The 15,279-nt window shown below is 46.5% G+C and overlaps 1 protein-coding gene across 1 annotated transcript in view; it reads left to right on the top strand.

Annotated features, from left to right (window-relative positions):
• Window positions 1-11,824, top strand: part of LOC134346945 (IgGFc-binding protein-like) — a 235,050-nt gene extending 223,226 nt beyond the window's left edge. Inside the window, exons 98-100 of the mRNA XM_063048829.1 lie at window positions 3,553-3,658; window positions 7,665-7,711; window positions 10,626-11,824. Coding sequence (XP_062904899.1) covers window positions 3,553-3,658; window positions 7,665-7,711; window positions 10,626-10,666 — 194 coding nt within the window. The 3' untranslated portion in view covers window positions 10,667-11,824. The remainder of the gene's footprint in view (window positions 1-3,552; window positions 3,659-7,664; window positions 7,712-10,625) is intronic.
• Window positions 11,825-15,279: the final 3,455 nt, after the last annotated feature.

Below are 15,279 nucleotides of genomic sequence, written 5' to 3'. Positions count from 1 at the left end.
CTCTTCCTTGCTGTCTCTGCTCCTCTCTTCCTCACTCTCTCTGCCCCCTCATCCTCATTTTCTCTGCCCCCTCATCCTCATTTTCTCTGCCCCCTCATCCTCGCTGTCTCTGCCACCTCATCCTCGCTGTCTCTGCCACCTCATCCTCGCTCTCTCTGTCACCTCATCCTCGCTCTCTCTGCCACCTCATCCTCGCTCTCTCTGCCCCCCTCTTCCTCACTCTCTCTGCCCCCCATCCTCACTCTCTCTGCCCCCATCCTCACTCTATCTGCCCCCTCATCCTCGCTCTCTCTACCCCCTCTTCCTCGCTCTCTCTGCCCTCCTCTTCTTCGCTCTCTCTGCCTTCCTCGCTCTCTCTGCCTTCCTCTTCCTCGCTCTCTCTGCCCCCTCATCCTCGCTCTCTCTGCCCCCCATCCTCACTCTCTCTGTCCCCATCCTCACTCTATCTGCCCCCTCATCCTCGCTCTCTCTACCCCCCTCTTCCTCGCTCTCTCTGCCCTCCTCTTCTTCGCTCTCTCTGCCTTCCTCGCTCTCTCTGCCTTCCTCGCTCTCTCTGCCTTCCTCTTCCTCGCTCTCTCTGCCCCCTCATCCTCGCTCTCTCTGCCCCCCATCCTCGCTCTCTCTGCCCCCATCCTCACTCTCTCTGCCCCCATCCTCACTCTATCTGCCCCCTCATCCTCGCTCTCTCTACCACCCTCTTCCTCGCTCTCTCTGCCCTCCTCTTCTTCGCTCTCTCTGCCTTCCTCGCTCTCTCTGCCTTCCTCTTCCTCGCTCTCTCTGCCCCCCTCTTCCTCGCTCTCTCTGCCCCCTCATCCTCGCTCTCTCTGCCCCCATCCTCACTCTCTCTGCCCCCATCCTCACTCTATCTGCCCCCTCATCCTCGCTCTCTCTGCCCCCTCATCCTCGCTCTCTCTGCCTCCTCATCCTCGCTCTCTCTGCCCCCTTCATCCTCGCTCTCTCTGCCCCCTTCATCCTCGCTCTCTCTGCCCCCTTCATCCTCGCTCTCTCTGCCCCCTTCATCCTCGCTCTCGCTGCCTCCTCATCCTCACTCCCTCTGCCCCCCTCATCCTCATTCTCTCTGCACGTTTTCATGATTACTTTTCACTCTGCGTTTCTGAAACTGTCTCTCACACTGTGTCAAGACTTTCTGAATCTCTCTTCCCTGTCCCTTTTCTCTATCTCTCATTCTCTTCCTTTGGATAAATAGGAGCCTGCTTTGTATTATGCTCAAAACAGAGCAAAATGCCCATGCACAATGCACCCTGAGAGCTGTACACACAACACTTGGCACTTGGACATATCAGGAGATAACAGGACTGATGACCAAAGGTTTGGTCAGAGAGCTAGGTTTTCAGACACATAGAGAGGTTTCTGGAAGGAATTCTAAATCCTGACGCATTGGTTGTGTCTACCACTATTACTAGTGATTACAATAAGACCATAGGATATAGGAGCAGAATTAGGCCATTTGGCTCATCGAGTCTGCTCCACCAATTCATCATGGCTGATCCATTTTCCCTCTCAGGCCCAATCTCCTGTCTTCTCCCCTTAACCCTTCATGCCTGGACTAATCAAGAATCTATCAACCTCTGCCTTAAATATACCCAGTGATTTGGCCTCCACAGCTGTCTGTGGCAATGGATTCCATAGATTCACTACTCTCTGGCTAAAGAAATTCCTCCTCATCTCCATTCTAAATGGACGTCCCTCTATTCTGAGGCTGTGCCCTCTGGTCTTAGACTCCCCCACCATAAGAAACATCCTCTCCACATCCACTCCATCGAGGCCTTTCAGCGTTTGAGAGAGTGGATGTGGAATAGAGTGAGGTGGATCTCCAGGCTGCTCAAGAGTCTACAAATAAGGAGCACAGGTATCACCTGTAGATTTAGGGCCGGAGAAGATAGTGGGTATGGAGTGATCTGAAGACAAGAATGCAATTTTACAATCAAGGCAACACACATTAAGTGCTGGAAGAATTCAGCAGATCAGGCAGCATCTATGGAGAGGACTAAACAGTCATCAATGTTTTGGGCCAAGACACTTCGTTAGAACTAGAAAGGAAGGGGAAGGTTATCATATGAGTAGTGATTGAAGGCTCTAGGCCTGTACTCGCTGGAATCTAGAAGAATGGGGGAGAGGGTGGGATCTCATTGAAAGCTATTGAATACTGAAAGGCCTTGATAGAGTGGATGTGGAGTGGTTGTGTCCTTTGGTGAGGGAGTCTGCAACCAGAGGGCACAACCTCAAAACAGAGACATCCCTTTAGGACAGAGATGAAGACGAGTTTCTTTAGCTGGAGGGTGGTGAATTTGTGGATTTCATTTCCACAGGCGGCTGTGGAGGTCAGGACACTGGGAGCATTTAAGGCAGAAGTTGATAGGTTCCTGGTTAGTCAAGGCATGAAAGGTTATGAGGAGAAGGAAGGGGAATGGAGTTAAGAGGGAAATGGTGAAGCAGACTCCGTGGGCCAAATGGCTTAATTCTGCTCCTACGTTTTCTGGTTTTATGGAATACAAGCTGGCAGATGTTAGGTGAGGGGGATGGTGGGTGGGTAGGGGACATGATGAAGTGAGAAGCTGCAGGGTGATAGGTGGATGAGGTGAAGGACTGAAGAAGAAGGGATCTGATAGGAGGAGAGAGTGGACCATGAGAGAAAGGGAAGAAGGAGGGGTATCAGAGAGATGTAAGGAAGGAGGAGAAGAGAAGGGGTAAGAGGGAAGCCAGAATGGGGAATGGATAAAGACATAAGGAGGAGGGAGTTGCCAGAAGGAGAAAGTGACAGTCATGCTGACAGATTGGAGGCTACCCAGATGGAATATGAGGTGTTGCTCCTCCAACCTGAAAGTGCCCTCATTCACATTCTGATATGTCTGTCCATTGTCTCCTCTACTGCCATGATGAGTTCAAACAGGTTGGAGGAGCATCAATTTCTCTAACTTCCGATAATTTCTCCCCCTCCACCTTCTCCCTATTTCTATTCCCCATTCTGGCACCTCTCTTACCCCCTTCTCTTCACCTCTCCCGCCCATCACCTCCCTCTGGTGCCTATCCTCATTCCCTTTCTCCCATGCTCCACTTTCCTGTCCTATCAGATTCTTTCTTCTTCAGCCCTTCCACCTGTCACCTCCCAGCTCTCACTTCATTCCACCCTCCTTCCCCACTCACCTTCTCCCTCACCTGGCTTCACCCATCACCTTCCAGCTTGTACTCGTTCCCCTTCCTCTACCTTTTAATTCTGGCTTTTACCACACACCCCCCACCCCACTCCCTTTACAGGCCTGATGAAGGGTCTTGGCCCGAAATGTCGGCTGTTTATTCCTCTCCAGAGATGCTGCCTGACCTGCTGAGTTCCTCCAGCATTTTGTGTGTGTTACTCAAGATGTTTAAATTGTTGAGTCCGAACATGCCAAGGGAGTAAGTGGGAAATTTGGTTACAGGCTGGCTGTGTAGACAGAATCCAGTAAGCTGGAGATGCAAATAGTTCTCACACTCGTGCTGAGACCAGTGGAAGAGGTTAAGGTCATTCACTTATGACTTTCTTTTGCACTGTAGTTCAGCCAGACTATGACCCTCAAGTGATCCTCATTGCCGTTCTTGTCCCACTGGCCTTGCTGCTCATCGTTGTCATCGGACTGGGAGTCTACTGCTGCAGCTACAGGTAAAATACTGGTAACCAATAATAACGGGGCAGCCCTCGAGTGTCGCCATACATTCCAGCGCCAACATAACATGCCCACAATCCTCAGCAAAACAACACAAGCAACAACAACAGCAAGTGAGGCCCCTTTCTTTCCTCCCCCACCCACTCACACACACAGACAGGACATGCCTCCAATGGCCAGTAGACTTGCAGATGTCCGGCCTCCAGCTTCCCTAGTGGATTCACAGATTCGCGGACCCATGGTTTCAGCCGTCGGGTCTCAATTTCCAGTCTCGCCAATTCGGTATCGATCCCACGACTTCTACCTCCTGCCCGCACAGATCTCCGATCCTAGGACCTGCTGACCTGGGGGTTCATCTGCCCTTGTCCTCGTTGGTCTTTGTCCACAGAGCTTTCTGGCCCAACATCCTTGAGATTTGTTTTCTTGCAGACATTTACAGGAAAATAAAGAAATACAATAGAATTTATGAAAAACTACATTCAGTGACCATTTTATTAGGTGCAACTGTACTCCTCGTTAATGCAAACATCTAATCAGCCAATCGTGTGGCAGCAACTCGATGCATAGAAGCTTGCAGGTATGGTCAAGAGGTTCAGTTGTTGTTCAGACCAAACTTCAGAATGGGGATGAAATGTGACCTAAGTGACTTCGACAGTGGAATGATTGTTGGTGCCAGATGGAGTGATTTGAGTATCTCAGAAACTGCTGATCTCCTGGGATTTTCACACACAACAGTCTCTACAACAGGGGTTTCCAACCTGGAGTCCACGGACCCCTTGCTTAATGGTATTGGTCCATGGCATAAAAAAGGTCGGGAACCCCTGGTCTAGAGCATTACTGCCCTTGGACTCAAGCCTAACCTCTAACTCCACCGCGTCACTGTCCCTAAAACCTAACCTAACCTGCAACTCCAAACTCTGTCCCCAAAACAAACCCTATGAACCTAAAAATCAACTCACTCTGAGCATGACCTCAATGGAGGCTGCAGCTCAGTGCCATCCTGACCAGTCACGGGGAGTGTGGGAAAGATTCCACCCCCTCAGAGCATGATGCAGAATCAAGGAAAGAATTTCATCTGTATTCTTGATGGTATTCCCACAACCAAGACCACCTAAAAGGCCACACTGGTGGAACTTGTCTCACTAACACAAGTCAGCTTCTCTGAGAACTCTACTGTCAGAGACAACCATGGATGCTGCACCCTAGCTGTCTAGATATGCAAGCCTGGGCAGTACGATACGGAGAGCAAGCTGTGTCCTATGTAACAAGCTCCCCCTCTCCACGGAGCTGATGAACCCAAAGGAACAGCAGGGACCAATACAGTTTGGCACCAGGAGTTGCCAGTCAGCACTGAACTCAACGCTTCAGATTTTTCCTCGGGGGTTACTCCCGAAGCCTTCCCCATGAGTGGGTACAGCGGCAAGGCAGAGGAGGTTTGAGATCAGAGTTTCCCTTCTCCTAGATGAGCTTCCAACCACAGCTGACCAGCTTTGTCTGCCTGAAGTGACTGATTTTAAGGCATCAGTAGCCCACCTTTGCACCTTCTCCTGTTAGTAGAAACAGTTCCACTGGGATAGTAGCTAAGCCACACATGAAGGCCAGGAGTTGGATTTGGTTGTCAGAGGCTACTTGAGGTGCGTGTCATTGTGAGTTTTTAATAGGTAGTGGGAACTTGTCCCCATTTCCACCCTCAGCTATAACAACCTTAAGGAACTATTTATCAGCTTATCAGCTTACGGTTCCAACATTACTGGAACAGACTGCTTTCTGAGCAGCACAGAGCAAAGGGATCTTGTACTGTTACCACCTACAAATTTCTCTAAGCTTCCTAATACCTTGCAAGTATCTGGCGTGTCCAGGGAGAGGTAGCACCTATGGTGAAGGGGTTTGTCATGTCCATTCTGGGGCAGCTCACTCACCTTTGGGCCTCACCGGACACTCAGCTCTGACCTGTGGCTCCAGGTAGCTGTTTGCATGTGACAGCAGCCACACCCTGGTACACCGCTTTGACAGGTGGGATAAACCAGGTGAGGGTAGCCAGCACCCTGGTGAGATAGGGACATGCCTGTCCCAGCATGTGAAGCCAGCTCTGGCGGACTGGGTGGGTGAGATCTACAGTGACATCCAACGGCCAGGAAGGCGGTTCTAGAACATTCCATGGATAGTGAAGGGCATGACAAGACACAGAAGACATCATGGTCATCCACTGCAACCAAGGAAGACCCCAGTTTGTGACACTAGCCGGGGAACAGGGGAGGACATACTTTGACCCTGCACCTTCCCCCATTGAACAAAGGTTTTCAAACTGGGGAAGTAGGTGTTGGAGTAAACTTGGTGTATTGAGAGCAGTTTTGGGTCCCTTATCTAAGAAAGCATGTGCTGACATTGGAGAGGATTCAATGGAGGTTCACAAAAATGATTCTGGGATTGATAACATAAGCGAAGCATTTGATGGCTCTGGGCCTGTACTCATTGGAATTCAGAAGCATGAGGGGGGATCTCATTGAAACCTATCTAATGTTGAAAGACCTCGAAAGAGTTGATGTGGAGAGGATGTTTTGTATGGTGGGGGAGTCTAAGACCAGAGGACGCAGCCTGAGAATAGAGGGATGTCCATTTAGGACGGAGATGAGGAGAAATTTCTTTAGCCCAGAGAGTGGTGAATCTGTGGAATTCATTGCCACAAGCGGCGCTGGAGCCAAGTCATTGAGTATATTTAAGGCAGGGGTTGATAGATACTTGATTAGTCAGGGCACAAAGGGATACAGGGAGTAGGCAGGAGATTGGGGCTGAGAGGGAAAATCGATCAGCCATGATGAAATGGTGGAGCAGACTCGATGGGCCAAATAGCCTTATTCTGCTCCTATACCTTATAGTCTTATGGTGTACCTGAGAGAGGTTGAGTGGTGAAGTTAGAATACAGAGCAAAACAATTAAAAATCCATTGGGGTCATTTGTCTTTCGAGTGGCAAATTGGGGGGGTGGGGAAGGTTCAAGAAAAGCAAGTCTTCTGAAGTGGGCCACGACACAAATAACTTTTGGGAAGATCTAAATCAGATTATGACTGAGCTGCGTTTAACCAGGTATAGGGGACAGACAATGACGGCTGAGCATTAGGTGTAGAGGACAAGCATCATCAAGGGTTCTGCATTTGCACAGCACCAGTAGTCCTTTCTCAGCAGAACTCCAAAAAGAGCCACAACTGGAAGTTTAACCACTGGTGGGTAAAACAAGCTCATTATGATAGACTTAGTGTACATAGCAAGATCCCATTACCATCACAGAGTGGATTTACCTTTTTGGTGGTCTTGTTTGGAAGAATACCATCAACAATAGAGCACAACTTCCTTGCCCTTTTCTGGGGGGCCTCAGAAGGGGCTGGTAATGTCTCATGCAGCAAGACAACACTTCTGACTGTGTAGCACCTTCAGCAGCATTAAAAGAGGCCATTCAGCCCCTCCAAGATAATTCACTTCTGACCTCAGTGCCTAGGGAACTTCTACAAGAAGAAATGTTTCGTGATCCAAAATACTAATTTTTACGTTTTTGTTATGGAGCTCCTCGCTTTCAAAAGAGGCGGTTTCGTCCTCTCTAGCCCTCTATATCACTTTACATACACTAACTGGATCACCCTGCTTGCTCCAGGGAATATGCACATTTTCATTTTATTTGTTTAGAGATAGAGTGCGGATTGGCCCTACTGGCCCTTCAAGCCACTCTGCCCAGCAACAGCCAACAACCCTGATTTAACCCTAACCTAATCAGGGGACAATTTACAATGACCCATTATTCCACTACTCAGTACGTTTTTGGACTGCGGGAGGATGCCAGAGCACCTGGAGGAAACCCACACATGTCGGCTGAACAATCGGACAGCTTTTATACACGGCAAGGGGAACATTAAAAGGGGGGATGTGGTTGTGGTGGCCTGAAGTAGGGAATGATGTCAGAGTGGGTGTTCTTTCTGAGAATTGGCTGATCCCTATCTTTTTGGGAATACAGGAAACAGAAAATACCGTACAAGAACAACTTGAACAGTGGAGAAAATGGTAAGTTAAAGCAACACATCGACGCTAATTCACAGGCAGTTCCAGAGAGTTTCTGTCGAACTTTGAACTATATTTCTCTCAGCAATCAAAGAGGCGTTTCAACTCATCAAGTCGCTGTTAGTTCTCAGGGGAAATCCATCATTCCTATTTCCCTGAACCTATTCTCTCTCACATTCCTCTCGATTTTCCTGCCACCCACAGAGACCTGGGGTAATGTATCCTGCTGTTCATCGACCAACCCGCACATCTCCAGGTAGCACAAATTCCACAGAGGTAGTATCAAAAGCCCAGGTTAAAGCTGGGTCACTGGAACTTTGAGGCAGCAGCGTTACCTGTTGTGAGCGATTTCGAACTCCTGGGTATCAACATCTCCGAGGATCTATTCTGGGCCCAACATATCAATGCAGCTACAAAGAAAGCATGGCACCATCTATATTTCATTAGGGATCACAGAGTCATTGAAAAGTACAACACAGAAACAGACCTTCTGCCCACTTAGTCCATGCCAAAACCATTTAATCTGCCTAGTCCCATCGACCTGCACTGGAACTGTAGCCCTCCATGCCCTTCCCATCCATGTATCTATCCCAACTTATTCTAAACATTGAAATCGAGCTCAGATGCATCACTGGCTCTGGCAGCTTGTTCCACACTCTCACCACCCTCTGAGTGAAGAATTTCTCACCTTTCACCCTTAATCCATGACCTCTAGTTGTAGTCCCATCCAACCTCAGTGGAAAAAGCCTGTTGACATTTACCCTATCTATATAGTTTGGTGAAATTTGTCTCATCAAAGACACTCTCAAACTTTTACAAATGTACTGTGAGAGCATTCTAACTGGCTGCATCACTATCCGGTATAGGGGAAGGGTGGAGGTGCTGCTGCACAAAGTCAAAATAAGCTGCAGAGAGTTGTAAACTCAGTCAGCTCCATCATGGGCACTAGCCTCTGTAATATCCAGGACATCTTCAAGGAGCGATGCCTCAAAAAGGTAGTGCCTATCTCCCAGGACATGCCCTCTTCTCATTGCTACTATCAGGAAGGAGGTACAGGAGCCTGAAGGCTCACACTCAGTGATTCAGGAACAGCTTCTTCCCCCCTGCCATCCAATTTCTGAATGGACTTTGAACCCATGAACACTAACTCACTACGTTTTAATTTCTATTTTTGCACTACTTATTTGACAATTTAAAGTATATATATACTTACTGTAATTCACATTTTTCTGTTGTTATATATTGCATTGTACTGCTACAGCAAAGACAACAAATTTCATGACATATGCTGGTGATAGTGAACCTGATTCTGATTCTGAATCTTCATCAGAACATGTCAAGTAGAAAGTGGATCACCACATACCAGGCACCCATGGCACTCTCACTGCTTATCACTGATCTCATCTCCACCTTCCTGCTTGATCTGCTTCCCCTATATTCTGAAAAGCCCAATGATCTTGGCTTTGAGTATAATCAGTGACTGCGGACGCACAACCTGATGGGGCCAAGAATACAAGATAAGTAGCTCCTTCAGTGAAGAACATTTAGAGAGTCATATAATCATAGACAACTACTGCACAGAAACCGGCCCCTTGGCCCATCTAGTCCACGCCAAACCATTTAAACTGCCTACTGCCATTTGACTTGTATCGGGACCACAGTCCTCCATACCCCTCCCATGTATCTACCTATCAAAAATTCTTTTAAACATTGAAATCGAGCTGGCATGCATCACTTGTGCTGGCAGCTCATTTTACGCTCTGAGTGAAGGAGTTTCCCTTCATGTTCCCCTTGAACTTTTCACCTTTCACCCTTAACCCATGACCTCTGGTTGTAGTCCCGCCCAACCTCAGTGGAAAAAGCCTGCTTGCATTTACCCTACCTATACCCCTCTTAATTTTGTGTACCTCTATCAAATCTTCTACATTCCACAGAATAAAGTCCTAACCTATTCAATCTTTCCCTATAACTCAGCTCCTCCAGACCTGGCAATATCCTAGTAAATTTTCTCTGTACTCTTTCAACCTTATTTACATCTTTCCTGTAGGTAGGTGATGAAAACTGCACACAGTTCTCCAAATTAGGCATCACCAAAGTCTTATACAACTTCAACATAACATTCCATCTTCTGTACTCAGTACTTTGATTTATGAAGGCCAATGTGCCAAAAACTTCCTTTATGATCCTATCACCTGTGTTGCCACTTTCAATGAATTATGGACCTGTATTCCCAGATCCCTTTATTCTACTACATTTCTCAGTGTCCTATTGTTCACTGTGTAAGACCTACCCAGGTTGGTCCTACCAAAGTGCAACACCTTGCATTTGCCTGCATTAAATTCCATTAGACAACACTGGCTATCCTCCAGTCCTCTGGTACCTCACCTTTCGCTGAGGAATATCTGTTCAATGAAACAGCATGGAGAGGAAAGCAGGCCTGCTTTCCCTATGCACTGATCCCTGATCATAGCATGGAGGAGTAAAGGCCATTCAGCCCTTCCAGCCTGTCCCACCATTCCATTAGATGGTGCAGCTGATTAGGACCTGGGATCCGAGTAATCAAATTGTATCCCACTGACAGAAACAATCAGACTGTAAGCCCTCTCCCTTCTGTACCCAGGAGAAAAAGACAGAAAAATAATAATGGCTCTGCTCCACGTTGTCACAATGTGTTATCAGCTCACCGCATCATGTTACCATCTTCCCTAAAGCAGGGGTTCCCATGGAACCCTTGCTTAATGGTATTGGTCCATGGCATAAAAAAAAAGTTAAGGGTCCTTGCTCTAAAGGAAGAGTGTGCAGATATTAAAAGAACAAGATGATGTTGTGATATTGCTAATTTATGCTTTAAGGAGTTTATGTGAATCCGCTGAGTCTTAGTGCCGCTTAATGAGATATTCTGCGTTTCTCTCCACAGAGGAGGCTCATGATGGTGCCATGGCACTGACCAAGTTCTAGCTACAAGCAATGTGCCCAGGCCACTTACCAACTGCCCATCAACCACCCCTGCTGGCAGGAGTCATTTCCCTTTTCTGCCTTGCACCCTGTGCTGTCATTCCCACCACCCATCTATGTGGTTCGCACTCAGGTGTCACTGAACTTACGCCACTATTTGCCGGCTCAGACTCTTTCCATTGCTTCCGCTCCCGTTGCTGCTAGACCTCCACCAGTCCCGATCATTTCATTGGAGTGCCGTTCTGAGCACGTCCATGGACATTGTTCAAGACACAAGGCTAAAATGACCATCTAGAGGAAATAGTTCAATTTAATTCTCACTTTTTTCACCCACAAGCAGTTTGAATCACTACGCTGTCTGAACATTAGAAAGGCTGTTCCAAAGCCTTACTCTGTCCCAACCTTGGCTTTCAGTATCTCACTACTTCCCTGGACCAGTTTCACTTGTTACATTCAACTGTGGCAGAAAGTAGATAGTGATAAAAAACCAGGGGAAGGGGAAAACAGACAGAGATGGACAGAGGAAGGGATAAACGGGGAGAGAGAAAAGGAGAAACAGAGAGAAGAAAAGCCAAAAATGTCCAAACAGATCATCAGAGATGTATTCTAAGATGCAAACAACTAAAGAGAAAATGAACAGTGATAAGAAGTGGAAGAGAGTCAAATATGTGTCAGTAAGTCAGAACTGAGAATCAGTGAGAAAGATCCCTAAAGAAACAGGCAGATCTGGAAGGGAAGACAGGGTGAGACAATGTTCATGGCTCATGGCGGAGATGATTGAAAGGGGCTAATTTTGCTTTTGGGGCTAATTTTCCTATGATATTGCTACCAGAGAGAGAAGGAGTTTACAGACAGCTAAGCTAGTGCAGAGAGGCTGTAAAGCATCCAAGCAGGTGGGAGGTGTAAGGCACCAGAAATGAGGTGAACCGCTTTTTCCTCCTGTCTTCAAAAACCAACCAGTTCCCAACGATTCACCACTACTCATGGTTAGCAAGGAGCAGCAGTGATAACAGCAAGGTGTGTGTATCCCACAAGGAAACTATGGATTCTAGTTATGGAACTATCATTGTATCTGTGATATCCTGTGTTAATTCCCTTCCCAATGCTTTTTTGTTTTTGACATAAAATAAAATATGTTTTTGCTGAAGACTTTGTGTTGGTATTGTCTGTGCCTCAGCCTTGCTGGATCACCTGCTTCAGTCGACACTCTTTGTTAATCTCTCTCTGAAACCTTACAGTGTTCAAACTTGCTTGGGCAGCTCTTCAACTGGCCAATGAATTAATGCCACTCCCTCTTTCCCCCGAGACTTGATACGGTAGAGTAGTGGTGAGCACAATGCATTACAGTACGTTCAAAGAACATTTATTATCAAAGTACGTATACAGTATACATCCCTGAAATTCGTCTTCTCCACAAACAGTCATAAAACAAAGCAAAACATGGATCCCATACAAAAAAAACCATCAAACTCCTATGCACTCAAAAAAATAAATATTTCAAACAATAACAAGAACATCAGTCCCAACCACACAAAACACCAAATCACACAAAGAGCAACAAGAAAGACTGAGTGAAAACACAGAATATAAAAGCACAAAATCAAGAGTCCAATTGAACTATAGTCCAATCCACAAACCGAAGGCCCAAAACGTTAGTACCATCCTCTGACAGCATCGAGGGAGAGAGGGGGGAATCCAGATAACCCAGGCTCATTCCTGTGGCTGGGTTTCCTCCCACAGTCCAAAGACCTACCAATTGATGAGTTAATTGGACATTGCAAATTGTCCCGTGATTAAGCTAGAATTAAATTGGCGGTTGCTGGGCAGCGTGGATGAAAGGGCTGGAAGAGACTACTCCCTGCGGTATCTCAATCAATAAATATATATGCTTTTGCTGTTGACTCTCTGTTGTAATGACTGTGTATCAGTCTCCTCTTGACTCTGTAGGTAATGACGGTGTCTTAGTCTCCTCTTGACTCGGTGTTGGTAATGACTGTCTCAGTCTCCTCTTGACTCTGTGTTGGTAATGACTGTCTCAGTCTCCTCTTGACTGTGTCAGTAATGACTGTCTCAGTCTCCTCTTGACTCTGTGTTGGTAATGACTGTGTCTCAATCTCCGCTTGACTCTGTCGGTAATGACTGTGTCTCAGTCTCCTCTTGACTCTGTTGGTAATGACTGTCTCAGTCTCCTCTTGACTCTGTGTCGGTAATGACTGTGTCGCATTCTCCTCTTGACTCTGTTGGTAATGACTGTGTCTCAGTCTCCTCTTGACTCTGTGTCGGTAATGACTGTCTCAGTCTCCTCTTGACTCCGTGTTGGTAATGACTGTATCTCAGTCTCCTCTTGACTCTGTGTCGGTAATGACTGTCTCAGTCTCCTCTTGACTCTGTGTCGGTAATGACTGTATCTCAGTCTCCTCTTGACTCTGTGTTGGTAATGACTGTATCTCAGTCTCCTCTTGACTCTGTGTTGGTAATGACTGTATCTCAGTCTCCTCTTGACTCTGTCAGTAATGACTGTCTCAGTCTCCTCTTGACTCTGTCTGTAATTACTGTCTCAGTCTCCTCTCGACTCTGTCTGTAATGACTGTCTCAGTCTCCTCTTGACTCTGTGTCAGTAATGACTGTCTCAGTCTCCTCTTAACTGTGTTGGTATTGACTGTCTCAGTCTCCTCTTGACTCTGTGTCAGTAATGACTGTCTCAGTCTCCTCTTGACTCCGTGTTGGTAATGACTGTGTCTCAGTCTCCTCTTGACTCTGTGTCGGTAATGACTGTCTCAGTCTCCTCTTGACTCTGTGTTGGTAATGACTGTATCTCAGTCTCCTCTTGACTGTGTTGGTAATGACTGTGTCTCAGTCTCCTCTTGACTCTGTGTGGGTAATGACTGTCTCAGTCTCCTCTTGACTCTGTGGGTAATGACTGTCTCAGTCTCCTCTTGACTCTGTCAGTAATGACTGTCTCAGTCTCCTCTTGACTCTGTAATGACTGTCTCAGTCTCCTCTTGACTCTGTGTCAGTAATGACTGCCTCAGTCTCCGCTTGACTCTGTCAGTAATGACTGTGTCTCAGTCTCCTCTTGACTCTGTTGGTAATGACTGTCTCAGTCTCCTCTTGACTCTGTTGGTAATGACTGTCTCAGTCTCCTCTTGACTCTGTCAGTAATGACTGTGTCTCAGTCTCCTCTTGACTCTGTTGGTAATGACTGCCTCAGTCTCCGCTTGACTCTGTAATGACTGTCTCAGTCTCCTCTTGACTCTGTGTCAGTAATGACTGCCTCAGTCTCCTCTTGACTCTGTTGGTAATGACTGTGTCTCAGTCTCTTCTTGACTCTCTGTCTGTAATGACTGTCTCAGTCTCCTCTTGACTCTGTTGGTAATGACTGTATCTCAGTCTCCTCTTGACTGTCAGTAATGACTGTGTTTCAGTCTCCTCTTGACTCTGTGTCGGTAATGACTGTATCTCAGTCTCCTCTTGACTCTGTTGGTAATGACTGTGTCTCAGTCTCCTCTTGATTCTGTGTCAGTAATGACTGTGTTTCAGTCTCCTCTTGACTCTGTGTCGGTAATGACTGTATCTCAGTCTCCTCTTGACTCTGTCAGTAATGACTGTCTCAGTCTCCTCATGACTCTGTTGGTAATGACTGTATCTCAGTCTCCTCTTGACTCTGTGTCTGTAACGACTGTCTCAGTCTCCTCTTGACTCTGTGTTGGTAATGACTGTCTCAGTCTCCCCTTGACTCTGTTGGTAATGACTGTATCTCAGTCTCCTCTTGACTGTCAGTAATGACTGTGTTTCAGTCTCCTCTTGACTCTGTTGGTAATGACTGTGTCTCAGTCTCCTCTTGACTCTGTATCGGTAATGACTGTATCTCAGTCTCCTCTTGACTCTGTGTCGGTAATGACTGGGCCTTAGCCTTGCCGGGTCACCTACTTCAGACAACACTTCAGTCAATCTCTCTCTGAAACCTTGAGTGTTCTAATTTGCTTGGCCAGCTCTTCAACTGGCAAACTAATTATTGCCACATTCTCTCTACCCCAGGCTTGATAATGTTCTTTTGGATCATTTCTGTGCCAAACCCTTTTTAGATTCAAGATTCAATGTTTCGAAGCTCATTGATTGTCAACGTGCATATTCAGTATACAACCCTGAGAATGATCCTCCCGCAGACAGCCACAAAACAAAGAAACATCATGGAACCCGTTCAAAGAGAAACATCAACACATTTGACTTCATACATTAAAACAAAATAGGAGAAGGAAGGAGGGATAATAATATCTGAGGAAGAATGGACAATAATATGGAGGTATCAATGGAAGTGTACCAGTTCACAGAAATGGAGGGACTTTGGGTGGAAAAACTTGATAAGATATTTTATTACACTCTCTCAGAAATCCCATTATGATAGTAACCTCCCTGTTTGCTGGAGAAATTGTGGAAATCAAAATGCAAACCATTATCATATTTTCTGGGAGTGCCCCATTATCAAAGACTATTGAAGTGGGATACACAATGTCCTACAAGACATCATTAAATGTGAAATACCCTTAGAAGGTAAGACCATATATTTTGGGTATGTACCTCAAGAACAGTTGAAAAGAGATAAATATTTAATGAAT

Source organism: Mobula hypostoma, chromosome 5, assembly GCF_963921235.1.
Source record: "Mobula hypostoma chromosome 5, sMobHyp1.1, whole genome shotgun sequence".
Lineage (NCBI taxonomy): Eukaryota > Metazoa > Chordata > Chondrichthyes > Myliobatiformes > Myliobatidae > Mobula > Mobula hypostoma.
Note: the sequence above shows the minus strand (reverse complement) of the source record. Positions and strands in the feature narration are given on the sequence as shown.